The sequence below is a fragment of the Nycticebus coucang genome, chromosome 2 (genome assembly GCF_027406575.1).
Source record: "Nycticebus coucang isolate mNycCou1 chromosome 2, mNycCou1.pri, whole genome shotgun sequence".
Taxonomy (NCBI): Eukaryota; Metazoa; Chordata; class Mammalia; order Primates; family Lorisidae; genus Nycticebus; species Nycticebus coucang.
The window spans coordinates 45,655,608-45,677,901 of record NC_069781.1 but is presented as its reverse complement, the minus strand read 5'-3'; the positions used below and the strand labels follow the sequence as shown (position 1 = coordinate 45,677,901).

The following is a 22,294-nucleotide window of genomic DNA, read 5'->3' as shown; positions in this document are numbered from 1 at the left end:
TAAACCTAGGCCCCGCCTGTCTCACCTTAAGCCCCGCCCACACTCCCTCCAACTGGGCCCCTCCCCTTGCGGTCTCCCCCCAGGTCTCCCCAATCCTCTTGCGCATTTTCCCCAGAAGGCTCTTCTGAAAACCGGAAAAAGGATCGGGAAACACTAGCAGGCACATTGCGCTTGCGCTTGGAGGAGCCGGAAGTCGGGGCAGGAGTGATTCTACTTCCGTTTCTAGTTTTGCCCTGGTGTTTGGGTTTCTCCTCGGCCGCCCAAGATGAACCGATTCTTCGGGAAAGCGAAACCCAAGGCTCCGCCGCCCAGCCTGACTGACTGCATTGGCACGGTGGGCACTTGACCATGCATAACTAGGCTCAGGGCCTCCGAGACCCTCAACCCCGCCTACCCCTGGCCCAGTTCTCCCACTATTCCACCTTATTGCCTGTCCTGGGCCCCTTCCCTCTCCACCTTGTATTCGTCCCTTCGTCCCTGTTACCCAAGTCATTACTGACGCCACAAACAAGGGGCTCTCTAACCCCGTCACTACCTCGCCCTGTCTGCACCCAACCTATTCTGATGCCCATCACCCCATTCACTTTCTCCGGCTTTGATCCCCTCATCCCTACTAGCCCTAGATCCATACACCCTTCTCACCTCGTCCAGCCTGTCCCCATACCCCTCTTCCATCCTTCCTCTCTTGCTCACGACAGGACTCTCAGCTTGATCTGTACCTCAGTTCTGGATCCCAGTAACGTGAATTTAGAACCCTAACCCCTCAGATTAAACCACCACCAAATCTAGGGAATGGCATTTAACGTGCCTACTGGTTGAGCTCTCAGGCCGAATTTTCAGAGAAATTCCAACTCAGCTCAGTGATTCTCTATTTTTCTGTTCCAGACACTTGAAGGGGTGTGGTGTATCAATTTGAGGGGTTGGGGTATAGTTTATAAAAGCCCTCCCCAGTATTTCTGACTGGGAATCTCCACTGTTTTTCATCCTTCTCTTTGTTTTTCCCTTTTCTTCCTCTATATTCCTCTCCTGCTCCTTCTGGTATAAGAGTATTGCAGTAATTATCACTGCATTTGATATTTTCCTCCAAGGTGGACAGCCGGGCAGAATCCATTGACAAGAAGATTTCTCGATTGGATGCTGAGCTAGTGAAGTATAAGGATCAGATCAAGAAGATGAGAGAGGGTCCTGCAAAGGTAAGGTAGACAGCAACTGCTCAGAAGGTGCTGTGACAGCCTAATTTTGTTTTTTTAATATTGAACACTGATTTGGAGCAAGTGACAGCCTTATTTGAGCACCTGCAGAAATAAAGCCTTGTAGTAGGGGCTGGTGAAGGATACAGAAGAGATGCTTATGGTTTGTTATACCCTTCACAGGGAGGGTGGGGTTGAGGTTGCTGATGAATATAAAAGGGAGGCAGGGGTGTGGTCTGATGGAAAGAAGATGCTGACCATGTGTCTAGAAGCTTGTACATGAGAATTAGCATATTCTACTGAGCAGGTGGCAACAATGTGCCTACTGATGTTTCCCCATCCTTTTTCCAGGTTTTCAGCTGGCCTTGGGCAAAAGTGTGCAAGATAGGGGAGACTGCAGGGGGTGGGGCCCCGTGGAGGGAGTGAGCGGGGTTTCAGGCTGTGCTCAGGATCAGTGAGCAGCCAGGCTGGTCAGGTTAGGTCAGTATCATAGACTGGTTAAGGAGCAGCCTGCTGGGAGAAATTACAGAACTAGGCACTAGACCAGTGTTTGAATACTAACATTATTACTACCTTTTTAGTTGTGATCTTAATAAAGTCACCTAACTTATTTTTTGTGCTTCTGTTAGGTATGAACATACAGTACTCTGTTTAAGTTCGTGAACTGTGGGTGTGGAACTGTCTTGTTTCTTTCAGGTCCACAACTTATTAATGATGTGAGACTGGGCATCACTGAACCTCAATTTTTTCCATCTGTATGGGGATAATATCTACTTTATAGTGTGAGAATTAAACAAGATCAAGTACATAGTAGCACTCAGTAAATATTAGTTAGTTATTAGTGTCTATAAAGTAATATCTGCCTTTCCTTCTTCACTAGAGGAGACAAAATGACACATGGAACACTATAGAAAGGGAAGAATTTTCTTAGCCATCTTAGTTCCTGGTGTGGAATGAAGCCCAAACCATGATAGTAATCATGAGAGTGACAAGAAAGAAATCAGTTTCAAAGTGAGTTCTGAAAAATCAGTTAACAGGATGACTGTGCATGAAGAAACAGGAGACAGAGGTTGATGTAAAGGTTTTCAAGTGTAGAGAGGTGAGAGATTGGTAGGGCCATTGTTAGTTATTTCCAAGGTAAGATAAGGTTGAGGAATCTGGGCATGCTGAGTTTGGGTTGATAGGCTATCCATCTCCCTAAGGTAGCTAGATATACAAAATCAGCACTGTTGGTACTAGAGATGGAGATAATATGATTGGGGAAAGGGGAAATAGTTTAGAATATGGGAAAGAAAGATAAAAGAAGATAAGAGCTATGGCTTAAAGACTGGACCATAGAGATATCTGTTGGGGGTGGGGGGGAGAATGGAATCCCAGGAACCACTGTTTAAGTACTTTGAAGAAGAGAGCAAGTAGTAGTTAGTTATGTGTGTTTCAGGATATGAGAGATTTACTACATGTATGTTTTCTTCTTTCTTTTTATTGAATCTGTTTTTCTCCCTAGAATATGGTCAAGCAGAAAGCCTTGCGGGTTTTAAAGCAAAAACGGATGTAAGTTTTACACATAAGCTCTTTCCCTCTAACATGTTTAACCAAAAGGCAAACGGTCTTTTAGTCCTTCAGGTTTTTATACCATTTTCTAAGCATTCTTGATTTAATTACAAGTTTTCGTTGACATATAATTATATATAGTTAGCTAGGTTTTCTCCCCTACATGTTCAGCAACATCTGTTATAATCTAAATAGAACTTTTTGCCATGATGATGTTCTATATCTGTGTGTCCAGAACAGTAACCAGTAGCCATATGTGGCTATTGTGAGTAAGGAATTATAAGTTTATATTTCATTTAATTTTAATAATTTAAGTAGCTCTATGTGGCTAATGGCTGCTCTTAACAGACTGGCTAGATCTGTAGGGTTTGGTTCTTCCATTATTAGTCAGAGTGTTGCTTTCTTGTTTTTGTTTGCTCATAAAGGTTAGGAATCCTGAATATTTCACTCTCACTGAAATAGATTTAAGGGTCCATAATTGTTCTTAGGTGATTATGTCCCAATTTTGAGCAGAAGCCAAATATTATTTTTAGTGCTTACCTGTGTGGACTGTTCAGTTCATGGGATCATCTACAAAATTATAGAGGTCAGGCAAAATCAGCAAATAAAGAAGAAGATTATTGATATCTCTCTACTTCTTCCTTTTATTTTTTTTTTTTCAAAGAGGCAAAGTCTCACCCTGTCACCTAGGGTGGAGTGCAGTGGTATAGTCACCTCCCTGTAACACTCCTGGACTCAGTTCTCCCACTTCAGTTTTCTGAGTCGCTAGGACTATAGATGTGTGCCACCACACCCAGTTTCTTCTCTTTTCTGTTTTTTTTTTTTTGAGACAGAGTCTTGCTCTGTCACACTGGCTGGAATGCAGTGGTGTCATCATAGCTCCTGGGTTCAAATGATCTTCCTATCTGAGCCTCTTGAGTAACTGGCATTATAGGTGTAATGCCTGGCTAATTTTTCTCTTTTTGTGGAGATGAGGTCTCATTTCTGCTCAGGCTGGTCTTAAACTCCTGACCTCAAGTGATCCTCTTGCCTTGGCCTCCCTGAGTGTTAGAATTACAACTGTGAGCCACTGTGCCTGGCTCCAGCTAATTTTTTAAGTTTTTGTAGAGATGGAGTCTCACTATATTGTCCAGGCTGGTCTTGAACTCCTAGCTTCAAGAAATCTTCTCACCTCCCAGAGTGCTAGCATTATAGGAATGGACCACTCCTCCTGGCTCTCTTCCTACTTTAAAATGATATTTTTTTTTTTGGCTGGGGCCGGGTTTGAACCCACCACCTCTAGTATATGGGGCCAGTCCCTACTCCTTGAGCCACAGGCACCGCCCGACTTTTTTTTTTTTTTTTCTGAGACAAAGTCTCAGGTTGTCACCCTCGGTAAAGTGCTATGGTGTCATAGCTCACAGCAACCTCAAACTCTTGGGCTCAAGCGATTCTCTTGCCTCAGCCTCCCAAGTAGCTGGGACTGCAGGCGCCCACCACAGCGCCCAGCTATTTTTTTGTTGTAGTTGTTATTATTGTTTAGCTGGCCTGGGCCAGTCTCAAACCCACCAGCCTTGGTGTATGTGGCTGGCACTGTACTGTGCTATAGGTGCTGAGCCTAAAATGACCTTTTGAAGATATCAGATACCATCTTCCTCCTTTTACATTAGATCAAATTGGAAAAAGAAATTATATGCCTAGAATGGTGAAAGTTGGGTAAAATGGCTTGGTGCCTATAGCTCAGTGCTTAGAGCGCCAGCCACATACACCAGGGCTGGTGAGTTCGAACCCAGCCCAGGCCTGCTAAACAATAACAACTACAACAAAAAAAATAGCCAGGTGTTGTGGCAGGCGCCTGTCATCCCAGCTGCTTGGGAGGCTGAAGCAAGAGAATCGCATAAGCCCAAGAGTTGGAGGTTAATATGAGCTGTGATGCCATGGCACTCTACTGAGGGCAACATAGTGAGACTGTCTCCAAAAAAAAAAAAAAAAAAGAAAGAATAAAGAAAGTTGGGTAAAATGATTACCTTCTTGGGTGGCGCCTGTGGCTCAGTCAGTAAGGCGCCGGCCCCATATACCGAGGGTGGCGGGTTCAAACCCAGCCCCGGCCAAACTGCAACCAAAAAATAGCCGGGCGTTGTGGGGGGCGCCTGTAGTCCCAGCTACTCGGGAGGCTGAGGCAAGAGAATCGCTTAAGCCCAGGAGTTGGAGGTTGCTGTGAGCTATGTGAGGCCACGGCACTCTACCGAGGGCCATAAAGTGAGACTCTGTCTCTACAAAAAAGAAAAAAAAAAAAAATGATTACCTTCCTAATTGGTAGCATTGAAAAAAAAAAAATTTTTTTTTTTTGAGACAGACTCTCACTATGTCGCCCTTGGTAGAGGGCTGTGGCATCACAGCTCACAGCAACATCAAACTCTTGGGCTTAAGCGATTCTCTTCCCTCAGCCTCCTGAGTAGCTGAGATTTCAGGCTCCTGTAATAACACCTGACCATTTTTTTGTTGTTTTTGTAGTTGTTGTTGTTTGGCAGGCCCGGGCCAGATTTTAACCCACCAGACCCTGTGGCCGGGACCCTAGCTGCTGAGCTACAGGCACCGAGCTGGTAGCATTGAAATTTAGAAGTAACTTACTGGGTTTTTTTGTTTGTTTGTTTGTTTTGAGACAGTCTCAGATTGTCAACCTGGGAGAGTGCTGTGTCGTCATAGCTCACTGCAACCTCCAACTCTTGGGCTCGAGTGATCCTCTTGCCTCAGATTTTTCTATTTTCAGTAGAGATGGGTCTTGCTTTTGCTCAGGTTGGTCTCAAACTCATGAGCTCAAGCAGTTGACCCGCCTCGGCCTCCCAAGTGCTAAGATTATAGGCATGAGTCAGCACTCCTGGCCTAAGTAACTTATTGTTATAAAAAGAATATAGGTGTACCGTAGAAACTTGGAAAATACATAAACATGAACAAAAGAAAATTTACCTACATTCCTACTTTTAGGAATAACCACCTTTTGAATGTTTTTTCTTTTCTCCTCTTGTGCATATGTGGTATCTACGCATATAACTTTTCAGAAGAAAGTGAAATTATAGTGTGTGTATAGGTTATCTTTTTCTACTTAACGTTATATCATGAGTGTTTCCTTGTTCTTTAAAATGTTCTTTGGGGCCAGATGTGGTGGCTCATGCCTGTAATCTTAGCACTTTGGGAGGCCAAGATGGGAGGATTGCTTTCAGCCAGGAGTTCAAGAGTAGCCTGAGCCACATAGTAAGATCCCATATCTACAAAAAAGTAAAAAAAATTAGTTGGGCACATGGTGGCATGAACCTGTAGTCCCACTTAATTGAGGGGCTGAGGCAGGAAGATTCCTTGAGCCTAGGAATTTGAGGTTTTAGTGAGCTATGATAACACCAGTCTACTCTAGCCTGGATGATAAAGCAAGACCCTATATCAAAAATAAAACAACATATTCTTTGGAAACTTTATACTTTTTTTTTTTTTTGAGATAGAGTCTCACTTGTCACTCTTGGTAGAGTGCTATGGTGTCATAGCTCACAGCGACTTTAAACTCTTGGGCTGCAGCAATTCTCTTGCCTCAGCCTCCCAAGTAGCTGGGACTACCAGTACCCAGCACAATGCCTGGCTATTTTTAGAGATGAGGTCTCGCTCTGGCTCAGGCTGGTCTCGAATCTGTGAGCTCAGGCAATCCATCCACCTCGACCTCCCAGAGTGTTAGGATTACAGGTGTGGGCCATCATGCCCAGCTATACTTTTTAATGGAATCATAATAATCTACCATTTGCCTATACCATGAGTTGACCATTTTTCTTCTGCTTGGATAGATAGTCAAGTATTATATTGTATAAAGACTACAGTGACATAAGTCTTTGAGCTAGGATAATGATTTGATTCAAACTTTATTTCAGAATTATGGATACAAGATTAATGAAATATAATACTTGTCCTCATGGGTTAAGTCTACTGGAAAAACATTCAGTTATACATACGGAGAGCCTTAATAATAGTCTTACTCTTTGCCCCAAGATTTCCTCTTTGGGAACTTATCATAATAAATAATCCTAAAGGCATATATTGAGGTGTGTTTCAACATACCAAAAAAAGCAAATGCTATAATATTAAGTGTCAAATAATGTTATAACTAAGATATAGTCATTTGCAGCATAGCAACATTTTAGTCAATGATAGATGTCATATACATTGATGTGGTCCCATAAGATCATAATGCCATATTTTTACTATACCATTTCTATGTTTAGATACACAAAAACTTACCACTGAGTTATAATTGTCTACAGTATTCAGCACACCAACATGCTGTACATGTTTATAGTTTATTTGCCATATAACCTAGGCATGGAGTAGGCTATACCATCTAGGTTTCCGTCAGCACACTCTATGACTGTGGACCTTGTCCCCTGGGCTATGGACTAGTACCCGACCATGGCCTGTTAGGAACTGGGCCACACAGCAGGAGGTGAACAGCAGGCAAGTGAGTGAAGCTTCAAGTGTATATACAGCTTCTCCCCACTGCTCACATCACCGCCTAAGCTCTATCCACACCTCTTGTCAGATGAGCAGCTGCATTAGACTCTCACAGGAGCATGAACCCTACTGTGAACTGCACATGTAGGGGTCTGGGTTGCACACTCCTTGTGAGAATTTAATGCCTGTGTATATGAGGTAGAGATGTAATGCACTTGAATCATCCCAAAACCATCTTCCCCAACCCCCATCCAGGGAAAAATTCTCTTCCTAATGCCAAAAAGGTGGGGACCATTGCTCTATTATGTTCACACAGTGACAGAATTGCCTAATGATGCATTTCTCAGAACATCCCTGTCATTAAGCAACCTATGACTGTACATGCAAAGGAAAAAGACTGGAGAGACGCATCAAATGATATTTGTGTTAGAGTGGTTAAATTGTTTTTGCCAGTTTTTCTGCATATTAATATTTAAGGTTGTTTTTTTTTTTAAATTCTCTTATTTAGTGAGAGATACATTTTAAATAATGTTATTAGTTCCTTAAAGTTAGCATTTCTTCCTGAAGATTTCTATGAAAGGCTCTCATTCACCATTCTCAATTGACTCTAAAAAGGTATGAGCAGCAGCGGGACAATCTCACCCAACAGTCTTTTAACATGGAACAAGCCAATTACACCATCCAGTCACTGAAGGACACCAAGACCACGGTATTCCCAAACTACCTTTTCCTATTGTCTTATTTTTTTTGTTTTCCTCTTATGTTCTTTACTTGTGGTTTTTAAAAGAGTGTAACCAATATGACTTCTTAAAATATTGTGTTTTCTTCTACCTTTTTTTAGGTGGATGCTATGAAACTGGGAGTAAAAGAAATGAAAAAAGCATACAAGCAAGTGAAAATTGACCAGATTGAGGTCAGATATATGCTGGTTTTTGAAAGAATCCAAATGAATGTGTGTATATTGGGAAGAGCACAGGAAAGGGATCAAATTGCAGGCTTGCCATTTTCTAGTAAGAGTAACTTTGGGAGGATATCAAAGATCTCAGTATCCTCATTGTTGATACAGGGATCCCGATACCACAAACATGTACTTAGGATCTCCAACTTCTGACGGTTCATCTTAGGATTTTTTAATTTTATGATGGTGTTGAAAGCAGTATGCATTTAGTAGAAACCATACTTTAAGTGCCTGTACAACTATTCTGTTTTTCATGTTGAGGATAGTAATCAGTAAACTGCATGAGATACCCAACACTATTATAAAATAGGCTTTGTAGTGTAAGTTCTGAGCATGTTTTAGGTAGCTTAGGCTAAGCTATGATGTTTTTAGGCTAGTATATTAAATTTGTTTTCTACTTAACAGTATTTTCAATTTACGGTAGGTTTATTGTGGTATAACTCCACCATAAATAAAGAAGCATCTGTATAATGAGGATGAAATAAATGAACTAGTGAAGTCTCTTTCCTCTATTATAAAGTAGCATTGTTGCTGCCTGCCTCCCAGGATAGTCACAAGTATTGAATGAGGATATATATTGTAAAGTGCTTAACTCAATTCCTGGCATAGAGTTGGCTCCCATTTTTAGTAATTCTCTCTAGATTTTTAATAGTGTTATTAGTTCCTTAAAATTAGGATTTCTTCTTGAGATTGGGTTTTAGCCAGGGAGGTGAACCCTAAGAGCTTGGATTCACCTCCCAACTATCAGGTGAACAGCTCAAGTGGCAAGCAGGGATGGAAGATGGAGTAGGTAGTGACTGATCAAAGGAAAGAAGCTTTCTTTCTGCATATATAATGGTGCTTTTTACCCCTGACTAAAATTGCTGTTTCCTGAAGGGCAGGGACTTGATTTTGTTCACTGTTGTATTCCAGGTGCCCAGAACAATGCTTGGCCTGGCTCAGAAAGTATTTAATGGTTGATGAGTAAGAGGGTATTAAAGAAGATAAGGCAGTCCTGTCCAATTCAAGCAGTATTTGTTAAGTGAGCAATTACTTTATACTAGAGAAATTAACTTTATTCTCTGGCAGTACTGATCTTGAGGAAGAGTGAAGTCATTACGCTCCCTTACTTTTTTCAAGTGCCTCTCCTTAGACTGTCATTGGCCATCTCTAATCCTTGGCAAGTGTCTGCTCACATGGATATCTTCAGGATATCTTCTAGGAGATTGAGAAAAATGTTCTGTGTATGCTTGCCTTTTTTTGTGGCAGTATTTGATAATAAAATATAATGAAATGCAATTTTATTTTCTGCTTTTAGGGTTCCTTTTTGTGTTTTAGTTAGAGCTAAAGTAGGAGAAACTTTGGCTTTTTTGAGTTTTTGTGTGTCTCTCCACGTTTGGCCTGTGGTTGTCTGTCTGTCTCCCTGCTTTATTACTCTTTTTCTGTTCTTCCAGTAGATAGTCAGCATGATAGGTGGAGAATCCCTTTAACTCTTGTAGTGTATATGTGTGTATATATATGTGTGTGGTGTATGTATATCTTGAATTTTGGTTACATTTATTTGCCTAAAATACTTGTAAACATTTTCATGGTTTTATAGCTCTCATTTTTTATTTTGCCTTTGTATATGGTTGGGTGTGTATGTAGTTCTGTTTTTATCCTTTTTTACTTTTCAGTTTCTGCACATTAGTGTATTGGTGTTCTTTTTAACTTAGTGCTTTTATGTATTTGTCTGTATTGCTTTTGTTCGTATAATACTGAACCAACTAATTCTTTGTATGATGAGGTATTTTCTGTGTCTATTCTGGATTCTACTGCTAGGAATGCTATTCGTAGGTGATCTTTGGAGGCTTGTCTTGATATGTAGGTATAAGCTTGACATGATCTGCTTATTCTATGTTATCTTCTCTCTCTTTTAATTATTGCTTCACCCATTGCTTCTCTGTATAGCAGAAGGTTACATGTGTACAGTGGTAGTTTGGCACTTGGAACTGCAGAAAAGCAAAGCTTTTTCTTTTATTTTTATTATTTTTATTTTAGAGACAGAGTCTCAAGCTGTTGCTCTGGGTAGAGTGCCGTGGCATCAGAACTCACAGGAACCTCAAACTCTTGGGCTTATGCCATTCTCTTGCCTCAGCCTCCCAAGTAGCTGAGACTACCGGTGCCTGCCACAACACCTGGCTATTTTTTTGTTGTAGTTGTCATTGTTGTTTGGCAGGCCTGGGCATGGCTGGCTCCCTAGTTGCTGAACCATAGGTGCTGAGCCAAAGGTTTTTCTTTTAAAAAATTGTTTTCCTCCATTTTTCTTCTCTTTCACTTTTATATGGAAAAGACTAGAAAGACTACTGTCCTGAACAAACCTATTCTAATTTGGGGACTAGAAGGGAATTTTAAAATGCCTGTATTGCTCTAGAAATTCTGACAGATAAGTGGTACTGGTTTAGACCTCTGCTTTGTCAACGCTAGTTCTGTTCTGCTCTGTGTGGAATTTCAATATATAAAGAGCTTATTGTTGTTCTGTACATCCTTAACACGACAAAATGTATATAGTACTAGGTGCTTCATGTTTTACATGTATTATTGCAATACATCCTGTTTTTTTTTGGTTCTTTTTGCTGTTTTTGGCCGGGGCTGGGTTTGAACCCACCACCTCCAGTACATAGGGCTGGCGCCCTACTCCTTTGAGCCACAGGTGCCACACATCGTTTTTTTGTTTTTTTTTTTTTTTTTTTGAGACAGAGTCTCATGTTGCCCTTGGTAGAGTGCCATGGCCTCACAGCTCACAACAACCTCAAACTCTTAGGCTTAAGCGATTCTCTTGCCTCAGCCTCCCAAGTAGCTGGGTAGACTACAGGCACCTGCCACAATGCCCAGTTTTTTGGGGGGTTTTTTTTGCAGCTTTTGGCCGGGGCTAGGTTTGAACCCACCACCTCCAGCATATGGAGCCGGCGCCTTGTTTGAACCCACCACCTCCGGCATATGGGGCCGGCGCCCTACTCCTTTGAGCCACAGGTGCCACCCTGCCCAGCTATTTTTTCGGTTGTAGTTGTCATTGTTGTTTGGCAGGCACAGGCTGGGTTCGAACCCACCAGCTCTGGTGTATGAGGATGGCGTCCTAGCCGCTGACCTACAGGCGCCGAGCCTATTCAATACCTCTTACTATAGCCCTGTGAGATATGGCTATTAAGAATCCCATTTTCAAATGAAGAAGTTAGGCTTAGAGAAATTTCTTCTCTCTGAGGAATAGCAAAATTCGAACTGAGTAGAGTCCACACTCCTAACCATTTTACCAGCAGCCTGTGTTACACTGTGCCATTTCTCAGATTTGTTTCATATTTTTCCTTGCCTTGTAGTAGTCTCCCAGTTAAACACAGCTAAATCATTCACAGATGATTTATAGCTTCAGCCAATTTTTTTCACCAGCCTAATCTCAGATACCAAGCCTATCATAACACCCTTTCTATTTTCCTATCCAGAGTGGGCCCAGTACAACTTTTCATACCACCCAGTTGTATCTGCTGTTGTCTGTCTTTGTCAGACTTGAGAAAAGTAATTTGCTTATCTGAATTACTGTCTTTTCTCTCTTAACTAGAAAAAATGTAAGTTTAGATGTTGCTTCATTTAATGTTTCAAGTAAAATTTCCTAGAATAGTAGAAAACTGATGGGCATCTTGCAGTAGGACTGTTGATTTCCATGAGACACCTGAAAATCAAAAGCAAGCTGACCAATTCTACTCTTGTTTTTAAGTTAACATTTTTGATTTTTTTGTAGAGACAGAGTTTCACTTTATCACCCTCAGTAGAGTGCCGTGGCGTGACAGCTCACAGCAACCTCCAACTCCTGGGCTTAGGCGATTCTCTTGCCGCAGCCTCCCGAGTAGCTGGGACTACAGGCGCCTGCCACAACGCCCAGCTATTTCTTTTGTTGCAGTTTGGTCAGGGCTGGGTTTGAACCTGCCACCCATGGTATATGGGGCCAGCGCCCTACCCACTAAGCCACAGGCATCACTCTTAAGTTAACATTTTGCCACCTTCCTAATGCCTCGACCCTTTAATACAATTCCTCATGTTGTGGTACCCCCAACCATTAAGTTATTTTTGCAATAAAAATAATTTTATGGTTGGGGGGGCACCACAACATGAGGAATTGTATTAAAGGGTCGAGGCATTAGGAAGGTTGAGATCCACTAGTAGAGGAAGGAGATAGTTAGGGGAGACTTGTAAAAATGTACGAAAACCTTGTTATATATGTTTCTGTAGGATTTACAAGACCAGTTAGAGGATATGATGGAAGATGCAAATGAAATCCAAGAAGCACTGAGTCGCAGTTATGGCACCCCAGAATTAGATGAAGATGACCTAGAAGCTGGTAAGTTATGAGAAAAGCAATGTATATTTAGTTTTAGAATCTGAAATGAACAACTGGGACGTTTTCCCAAATGCTACTAAAAATTCCTATTTGGATTCCCTGAAAATTAGTCTGTGGTACAATCTGTGGGCCACATCAGAATTGCATACTCCACCAACAACAGTGGGATCCATAAACTCTGAAGGAAAGTCCAGGCAAAGGCTATCCTGCTATTTGGTTTCTGTAAGTGTTGTCAATGTGGCCTTTCCCTGGTATTTTCCTTTTGATTTTGTTCTCCCTGTTTCCCTACTCGGAGTCCTCTCTTTCAGAACTGCAAAGCAGATTAAGAAATAGTAGTTGATGGGCGGCGCCTGTGGCTCAGTCGGTAAGGCTCCGGCCCCATATACCAAGGGTGGCGGGTTCAAACCCGGCCCCAGCCAAACTGCAACCAAAAAATAGTCGGGCATTGTGGCGGGCACCTATAGTCCCAGCTAATCGGGAGGCTGAGGCAGGAGAATCGCTTAAGCCCAGGAGTTGGAGGTTACTGTGAGCTGTGTGAGGCCACGGCACTCTACCGAGGGCCATAAAGTGAGACACTGTCTCTACAAAAAAAATAAAAAAAGAAATAATAGTTGGCAAAGACTTCGTGTGCATTTGCTACATGCCGGGCACTGTATTAGGTGCTATAGAGTCAGCACTGGAGAAAACAAATATGATCTCTGCATTCATGAAGCTTCTCTACCAGGGGGAGAAACATAAACTACTTGCTTTAAGTAATTAATTACTAGAGCACCAACTATAGGGAAGAAATAATGGGGTACTATGGGATCAATAACAGCGGAATCTAATCTTGTTAGTAGTGGTGGACAGGTATGGGACCTAAAAAAATGAGTAGGGGTTAGTATGAAAAAATAGGAAGGGTTCTTGTGTGACCTCGGAGAGTAGTCTAAAAGTTATTGCTTTAGTCACATAAGAGATGTCAGCAGCTGAGACTAGGGTGGTAGCAGAAACAGAAGTAGACAGAATTAAGAAATTTTAGGAGGTTGAATGGTTAATGATTGGATGGGGAGCAGGTGGGAGGTATCAAGGATGGTTGTCAGTCTCTAGCATGGATAACTGGGTAGATGGCAGAACCAGCCTGCACTGGTTTCTAGCAAATGATTCCTCTGTCACGTTACTGCTGCTGCTTTCTCTCTGTGGTCTGTTTTTGTCTAGAACCTTTTATTTTTTTTCCATTCGTTTCCTTATTATTTTATTTCTGCTTGAGTTTCCTGTGATGAGTCTGTACCTGTTATTGTCATTCCTCTTGGCTACTTCCAACTCACTTTACCCTAGACTTATTTTTTTTTCATTTTTTAGAGACAGAGTCTCACCTTATCACCCTTGTAGAGTGCTATGACATCACAGCTCACAGCAAACTCCAACTCCTGGGTTTAGGTGATTCTCTTGCCTCAGCCTCCCAGTTGCTGGGACTACAGGCGCCCGCCACAACGCCCGGCTATTTTTTTTGTTGCAGTTTGGTTGGGGCTGGGTAGATGGGGCCGGCGCCCTGCTCACTGAGCCACAGGCGCTGCCCACCCTAGACTTATTTTTAAAGTCTGATTTCACATGATGGTCACACAGCATACAACAATCTCACGCCCTCTTTCACTACGTTCTTTCAAGTCCGTCAATAAATAAGAGAACTTTTTATATTTGTTACTGTGAGAATTTTCTACTTTGAATTGGTCAACTGATAATCCTAGAGTCTTAGAAATACAGGCAGCCCCCAAGTTATGAATGAGGTAGGTTCTGTAGGTTTGTTGAATTTGTATGTAAGTTAGAATAGGTACATTTACCTATAACCTTTAATAGCTGCCATTCACAAGTGCAAGTTGTATGTCAGATGTTTGTAACTTGGGGACTTACTATAATAGCTTCCATTCGTAAATGAGCATTATACATAAGTCAGATATTTGTAACTCGGGGACTGCCTGTACTGAGGCCTTGTGACCTATGAAGAAATGGTTGTTTTACTTCCATCCTCTACCCCCCACAAGCATGAAACAGAGTTTATTGAGGAAGAAGGATGTTAACAGAGCAAGAGCAAGATAGAGGTTTACAGAGCAAGATACATTCGCCATGGACAATGAATTGGTCCCCATTGCCATGACAAAGAAAAGGCTGATTATTTTACTTTTATTTTTGCTTTTTGTATTTCATGGATTTTTATCACATGTTTCCTTGAACATTTCTTCTTTTTTAGTTTTTATTTTTAGAGACAGGCTCTTGCTCTGTCACCCAGGCTGGAACTTGGGCTTAAGCAATCCTCCCTCCTCAGCCTTTTGAGTAGCTGGGACTACAGACATATGACACCATGCCCAGCTAATTTTAAAGTATTTTGTAGAGCCTCAGGGGTTAGGGAGGAAGGAGATGTCTTGCTATGTTACCCACATTGGTTTTGAATTCCTGGCCTCAAGTGATCCTTCCACCTCAGACTCCTAAAACATTGGTCTCAAAAAAAGAAAAGAAAAGAAAGGCGGTACCTGTGGCTCAAAGGAGTAGGGCGCTGGTCCCATATACCGGAGGTGGTGGGTTTAAACCCAGCCCCGGCCAAAAATTGCAAAAAAAAAACCAAGAAAATAGAAATTAATAATCCCTTTCCCTTTGGAATTACATTTTCATCTCATTACAAATCATTTGGGCTAACATTCTTAACATTAGCTACCAATTTTCTTTCTTTCTTGTTTTTGAAATGCTATTTCAATCTCAGAGTTGGATGCACTGGGTGATGAGCTTCTGGCTGATGAAGATAGTTCCTACTTGGATGAAGCAGCATCTGCACCTGCAATTCCAGAAGGTGTTCCCACTGACACAAAAAACAAGGTGAAATCTTTTTCTATAATTTCTATGCAAAATGGTAAGGTTTTGTGCTTGGCCACCAGTCTGGGATTCTAAAAGGTAGCCTTAAGTTAGAACAAGGAAAGACAGTCCTGGTCATTATTTTGGGAACCCTGGAGAGCCCAATTTTCCTACATTGGATGATGAACCAGCTGTATTAAATAGTGTCACTGAGGCTCAGGAATGTTTTTATACACTAACAATTTGTATAACCTATATAATCAGGGCGTACCTGTGGCTCAGTGATAGGGTGCTGGCCCCATATACCAAGGGTGGCAGGTTCAAACCCAGACTCGGCCAAACTGCAACAAAAAAATAGCCAGGCGTTGTGGCAGGCACCTGTAGTCCCAGCTACTCGGGAGGCTGAGGCAAGAGAATCACGTAAGCCCAAGAGCTGGAGGTTGCTGTGAGTTTTGATGCCACGGTACTCTACTGAGAGTGACAAAGTGAGACTCGGTCTCTAAAAACAACAAAAAAAATAACCTATATATTCTTTATAAGCTAGCACTGGATACTGTTGATAGATTTTAGACATTTCCTGGAAAAGCATCAGCAACACATGCACGAGGTTTGCCAGACAGCAGTATAAAAAACAATCTCACTCTCCAGACACACTAGTTAATAATTGAGTGGATTTCTTTTTTACCATAGGCATTAATAATTTCAATATAAAACTTAATATGGAAAGATTGTAATTCAACAAGGTAAAAGAATCAAGGATCAGGGCACAATAGCCAAAATATGGGATCAAACTTAGTGCTATTAATGGATAAACAGGTAAAAGAAAATGTATGTATAAACACACAATGAAATATTATTCAGCTGTATAAAAAGTGAAGTCCTGGCATTTTCAGCAACCTAGATGGAACTGGAGGCCATTGGATTAAGCCAGACACAGACCTCAGCTTCCTAAAACACTGAGATTATAGGATAAGCCACCATACCTGCCCCTCCTTGAAAATTTCTTACAGTGATCATCTTTTATTTTGAAAATAGAAATGAATAATCTCTTTCCCTTTACGTGTTCTCACTCATTTGTGGGAACTAAAATAGTGGCCATCAGGATGATATAGAGTAGACTGGTAGTTACCAGAGGCCGGGAAGGGGAAGATGAAGGTGAGGGAAAGGATATAAATCTGTTTATACCACTGACCTGTACACTTAAAAATGATAAAGATGGGGTGGTGCCTGTGGCTCAGTGAGTAGGGCGCTGGCCTCATATGCTGAGGGTGGTGGGTTCAAACCCAGCCCCGGCCAAACTGCAACCAAAAAATTGCTGGGCGTTGTGGAGGGCGCCTGTAGTCCCAGCTGCTCGGGAGGCTGAGGCAAGAGAATCGCGTAAGCCCAAGAGTTGGAGGTTGCTGTGAGCTGTGTGACGTCATGGCACTCTACCCGAGGGCGGTGGAAACTCTGTCTCTACAAAAAAAAATGGTAAAGATGGTAAATTATACCTCAATAAAACAAAGCAAAACAAAACAAAAAAAGAATCAGCATACTTGGCACTATGACAAACCCTTAGCTGTTTTGAGCTTTTCTATTCCTTGCATATATAAAATACAGATAATGTTGAGCTTTGGCATAAAAGGTGAAGGAGGAGGTGATGAATCAGAAAAAGAACTAGAAAGGATCAAAAGGGGGATAGTCCTTTGCAGGGTAAGGAAAGAGTAAAATATATATAATATACGGATAATACATAAAATACAAGTATCTCACCTAATTGTTGTGTTAAGCAAATTAGATCTTATATGTAAAAGACTTAGCAAACTTAAACCCCTGTCCAAATCTACATGGTTATTATTATAATAAATAAAATTATTTTACTGCTTATAAAATCTCAGTCATTCTGTCTTTGTTCCTGGTATAGATTTTTTTCTATTGCCTCTGGATATTTATAGCACTGTTGTTTGCCTTTTCTCCCCACATACATATTGAGTGTGCACAATATAATAAACAGAATATTTGTTTATTATAAGCCAGTTCCAGCCCTATAGAAATTCATGTCTTCTTTCTGAACCTCATCAGTTTTTCCCACCTATAAAATGTAGAGAGTAAAGGGCAGGAAGCAGGTAATTTCTCAGGTTCCTTTTAGCTGAGTTCTGTGAATGTACATCTTCCTCTCTCATACTCCTCCCTTCTCCCTAAAGCCTGGAGTAGTCTTACCTTTCTTTGCTGCCCACCATATTCCATGCCCACCTCTCTGGCTGCTTCAGGGTTCCAGGTGCATAGGTTGCTTTTTCTCAGCACATATGAAATAAATTTTATTAACGTTACGATAGCCCATCTTTTCAATTCCCTAGTAACAAGCCCCTGAAACATCTATGTTATTTTCACTTTTCTTTTATTTTATTTTACTTCATTTATTTATTTATGTGAGACAGAGTCTCACTATGTCGCCCTCGGTAAAGTGCCGTGGCATTACAGCTCACAGCAACCTTAAACTCTTGGGCTCAAGTGATTCTCTTGCCTCAGCCTCCCAAGTAGCTGGAACTATAGGCACCTGCCACAACACCAGGCTATTTGTTGTTGTTGTTGTTGCAGTTGTCATTGTTGTTTAGGCCCTGGCTGGGTTCAAACCCGACAGACCCAGTATAAGTGGCCAGCACCCTAACCATTGAACTACGGGTGCCAAGCCTATTTCTACCTTTAGAAACTTGCAGATTCCTAAGTTAAATGTGCTGTGGAGATATGGATTTTTTGTTTTATGTTTTGTTTTGTTTTTCTTGAGACAAAGTTTCCCTCTGTCACCCTAGGTAGAGTGTTACGGCGTTATAGCTCATAGCAACCTTAAACAACTGGGCTCAAGCAATGTTGGGGATTTATTGAGGGTACAATAAATCAGGTTATACTGATTGCATTTGTTAAGTAAAGTCCCTCTTGCAATCGTGTCTTGCCCCCAAAAGGTGTGGCACACACCAAGGCCCCACCCCCCTCCCCCTTCCCTCTCTCTGCTCTTCCTTTGCCCACCCCTATCTCCTTCTTTCTCTCTCTGCTCTCCCTTTCCCCCCACCCCCACCGTGACCTTAATTGTCGTTAACTGTCCTCATATCAAAATTGAGTAAATAGGATTCATTCAAGCAATCCTTCTTGCCTCAGCCTCCTGAGTATACGGTTTCCCCGAAAATAAGACAGTGTCTTATTTTAAGGTGTGCTCCCAAAGATGCGCTAGGTCTTATTTTCAGGGGACGTCTTATCTTGCCTGTAAGTAGGTCTTATTTTCAGAGGATGTCTTATTTTCGGGGAAACAGGGTAGCTGGGACTACAGGCACCTGCCATAATGCCTGGCTAGTTTTTCTATTTTTAGTAGAGACGGGGTCTCACTCTTGTTCAAGCTGGTCTTGAACTCCTGAGCTAAGCAATCCACCCGCCTCAGCCTTCCAGAGTGCTAGAATTACAGTTGTGAGCCACCGTGCCTGGCCAGAGATATGGGTTTTTAATTGATAGTAGTATCACTGCCTATGATTTTGTAGTAAAGTATGGCATGGAATTGACTGCCTGGTCCACGTTAGGGATCAGAGTGAAAACGAGAATCTGGAGGCAAGGCCTAAGTCCTCAGCCCTTCTTCCTTGACACTACCAGCCTCCTTTTTTCCAGGTTTACTTTTACATGTCTCTTTCTCCCTCTTTTACTCTTTCCTTACCCTGCAAAGGACCACCCCTCTTTTGATCCTTTCTAGTTCTTTTTCTGATTCATCACCTCCTCCTTCACCTTTTATGCCAAAGCTCATTCTTATCTTAGGATGGGATTTTAGTTTTGATTGATTAAATACTTGCAAGTGAGTTTGGCTATTAAATGATTATAATCATTTTTTTTATCAAGTGAAAAATAATGGCACTAAGCATTGCTTCTTTTTCACAGGATGGAGTCCTGGTGGATGAATTTGGATTGCCACAGATTCCTGCTTCATAGACTTGCATCATTCAAGTACCTTGTATAAAATGAACATACCTTGTGGGACTGGGAAATGTGTGATCTTTCCGAATTTTCCATAACAGATTTAGGTTTTTTTCTTTTCTTTGAAAGAAAGGTTAATTACATTGCTTCCCCCCCAACCCCAGTAAGAGACTCATCCCTTTGAAGATGCTTTCTTTGTACTAAAATTTGATTCCTTTCTCTCTTATGAAAGGCTAACGTACTTAAGAGTATCTTTGGCTTTGTATGACTTATTTTCATTCATTAATGATCATTTAAAATAAAATCAAAGAAATGGGAATCTTTAAAATCTTTAACAGTGTAACTCTATGATAAATTGATAAGACAGAGATGAAATTATTGGGGCTATTCATATTCTGATTCAAAACCATTTTATAAGGCCGGGCACTGTGGCTCATGCCTGTAATCCTAGCACTCTGGGAGGCCGAGACGGGTGGATTGCCTGAGCTCACAAGTTTGAGACCAGCCTGAGCCAGAGTGAGACCTCGTCTCTAAAAGTAAGCAGCTGTTGTGGCGGGCGCCTGTAGTCCCAGTTACTTGGGAGGCTGAGGCAAAAGAATCACTTGAGCCCAAGAGTTTGAGGTTGCTATGAGTTGTGACGCCACAGCACTCTACCAGGGGCAACAAAGTGAGACCCTATCTCAAAGAACAAAACAAAAAAACCACAACATTTTCTGGGCAGTGCCTGTGGCTCAGTGAGTAGGGCGCCGGCCCCACATACCGAGGGTCGTGGGTTTGAACCAGCCCCGGCCAAACTGCAACAACAATAAAAATAGTCAGGCTTTGTGGCAGGTGCTTGTAGTCCCAGCTACTCGGGAGGCTGAGGCAAGAGATTTGCTTAAGCCCAAGAGCTGGAGGTTGCTGTGAGCTATGACACTACTGCACTGTACCGAGGGTGACAAAGTGAGCCTCTGTCTCTTTAAAAAAAAATTTTTTTTTTCTGTTGGGGCATTATAGATCTGTTAAAGTGATAGCCTTTTTCTGATGAGTTTTGTTGTGTCTTGTGAGCAAATCATTACTGTGTCCAATATGGGAATGGAATTACCACTGCTGTATCATGAGTAGATATCTTGATTCTATGGTTCCCTCAGTATTACAGCCTGACTTGTATTCAATTATGAATATTTCTTGATATTTAATGTATAGGACATTTATTTATACTCAATAAATATTTTTCAAAAGGATATCATTTTAATAATATCACTCCAGCTGAAGACTTTACTCCAGAAAACAAATTAACCATAGTGCTGTGTTATAGAGAAAATAGCAAGGAACAACTTGGGCTTGGGCCTTGGGAGGTCTACCATCCACTAAATACTGACTAGTCTGCTCAACTTCCCTAAACTTCTATTTCCTTATTAATAAAATTGTGCTTAACTTACAAAGATTTTATAAAGAATAATTGAAGTAATGGTCATAAGTACTTTGTTAACTGCAACATGCTCTTTTCGTTACAGGATTATAATAAAAAAGCAAGTCTTCATTCTTTTCTTGGTAGATACTGGATTGCTACAGCAAGTTCAAACTCCTGCCTGATTTCAGGCTGCTTGATGTTCTTATCTTCCTATCCTCAACCTCTTGCCAGCAGCATTTCCCTTCCAGCCTGGCCATAGTGCCATGTGCATCAGACTTTCATGTGTCTACAGATCAAACTAATAAACATTTATGAATGGCAGCTTTGTAGAAGTCTCTGTACTAGCCCAGGGGATAACAAGAGCAATCACAGTTCCTCTCTTTAGGAGTCTGTGGTCTAGTTATAGGTTCAGAGAGGTCTGACCCTCTCCCATCCCTCCTAACTTTACCCTCTGAAGTCTTCCACTAGGAACAATCATTTCATTATTCATCATTACCTTCTTAAAGCCCTGCTTGGCTTCACTGAGTTCTGGTTTTTCTTCTAATCTGGCCACTTAATCTCTTCCATGCTCATATCTCTCTCTCTCTCTCTTTTTTAGAGACAGAGTCTCACTTTATTGCCCTCAGTAGAGTGCTGTGGCATCACAGCTCACAGCAACCTCCAACTCCTGGGCTTAGGCCATTCTCTTGCCTCAATCTCCTGAGTAGCTGGGATTACAGGCGCCTGCCACAACGCCTGGCTATTTTTTTATTGCAGTTTGGCCTGGACCGGGTTTGAACCCACCACCAACAGTATATGGGGCTGGCGCCCTACCCACTGAGCCACAGGCGCCACCCCTCTTTTTCACTCATCCCCTTAACTATTTCTTCCATAATAGTTTTTATCCATGCATTCCTTGAGAAATTTCATCCACTATTTCAAATATTACCTAGGCACTAATGACTCAAAATAACTGTCATTAGCCTAGACCTGCGACCCATATTTTCAATTCTGAGCATTGCCATTTAAATGCTGTTACCTAACATCTAACATATACAAATTAAGCTCTTGGTGTTCCCTCTCAGCAAACATTTCTCTTTGGGTGGATTGCTTGAGCTCTGGAATTCGAGACCAGCCTGAACAAGAGCAAGACCCCCATCTCTAAAAATAGCCAGGGGTGGTACCTGTGGCTCAAGGAGTAGGCCCCATATACCGGAGGTGGTGGGTTCAAACCCGGTCCTGGCCAAAAACTGCAAAAAATAAATAAAAAATAAAAACAGCGGGGTGTTGTGGTAGGTGCCTGTAATCCCAGCTACTTAGAAGGCTGAGGCAAAAGGATCACTTGAGCCCAAGAGTTTGAGGTTGTTGTGAGCTATGATGCCACACCACTCTACCAAGGATGAGAAAGTGTGACTCTTTCTCAAAAAAATACATAAATAAAATACAAATCTGACTTAAATTCTTTTTTTTTCTTTTGAGACAGAGCCTCAAGCTATTGCCCTGGGTAGAGTGCCATGGCATCACAGCTCACAACAACCTCTAACTCCTGGGTTCAAGCGATTCTCCTGTCTCCATTTCCCAAGTTGCTGGGACTACAGGTGCCTGCCACAATGCCTGGCTATTTTTGGTTGAAGTCATCGTTTTTTGGTGGGCCCGAG

General features: G+C 41.7%; 1 protein-coding gene across 1 annotated transcript; it reads left to right on the top strand.

Moving 5' to 3' along the window:
- The first annotated feature begins 93 nt into the window (after positions 1-93).
- On the top strand, positions 94-20,503 carry CHMP5 (charged multivesicular body protein 5). Its single transcript, XM_053570723.1, has 8 exons — positions 94-334; positions 1,089-1,193; positions 2,695-2,741; positions 7,824-7,917; positions 8,050-8,121; positions 12,406-12,514; positions 15,246-15,358; positions 19,229-20,503. The coding sequence occupies exons 1-8, from the start codon at positions 266-268 to the stop codon at positions 19,277-19,279; spliced, it is 660 nt and encodes a 219-aa protein (XP_053426698.1). The 5' UTR covers positions 94-265; the 3' UTR covers positions 19,280-20,503.
- The last annotated feature ends 1,791 nt before the right edge of the window (positions 20,504-22,294 follow it).

What these genes read in the sequence shown, in the direction of transcription:
- CHMP5 (XM_053570723.1), top strand. Translation starts at nt 266, where the DNA reads ATGAACCGATTCTTCGGGAAAGCGAAACCCAAGGCTCCGCCGCCCAGC. An exon ending in TGAAGGACACCAAGACCACG is followed by an intron (nt 7,918 to 8,049) that starts GTATTCCCAAAC and finishes ACCTTTTTTTAG; the next exon opens with GTGGATGCTATGAAACTGGG. An exon ending in TGAAGATGACCTAGAAGCTG is followed by an intron (nt 12,515 to 15,245) that starts GTAAGTTATGAG and finishes TTTCAATCTCAG; the next exon opens with AGTTGGATGCACTGGGTGAT.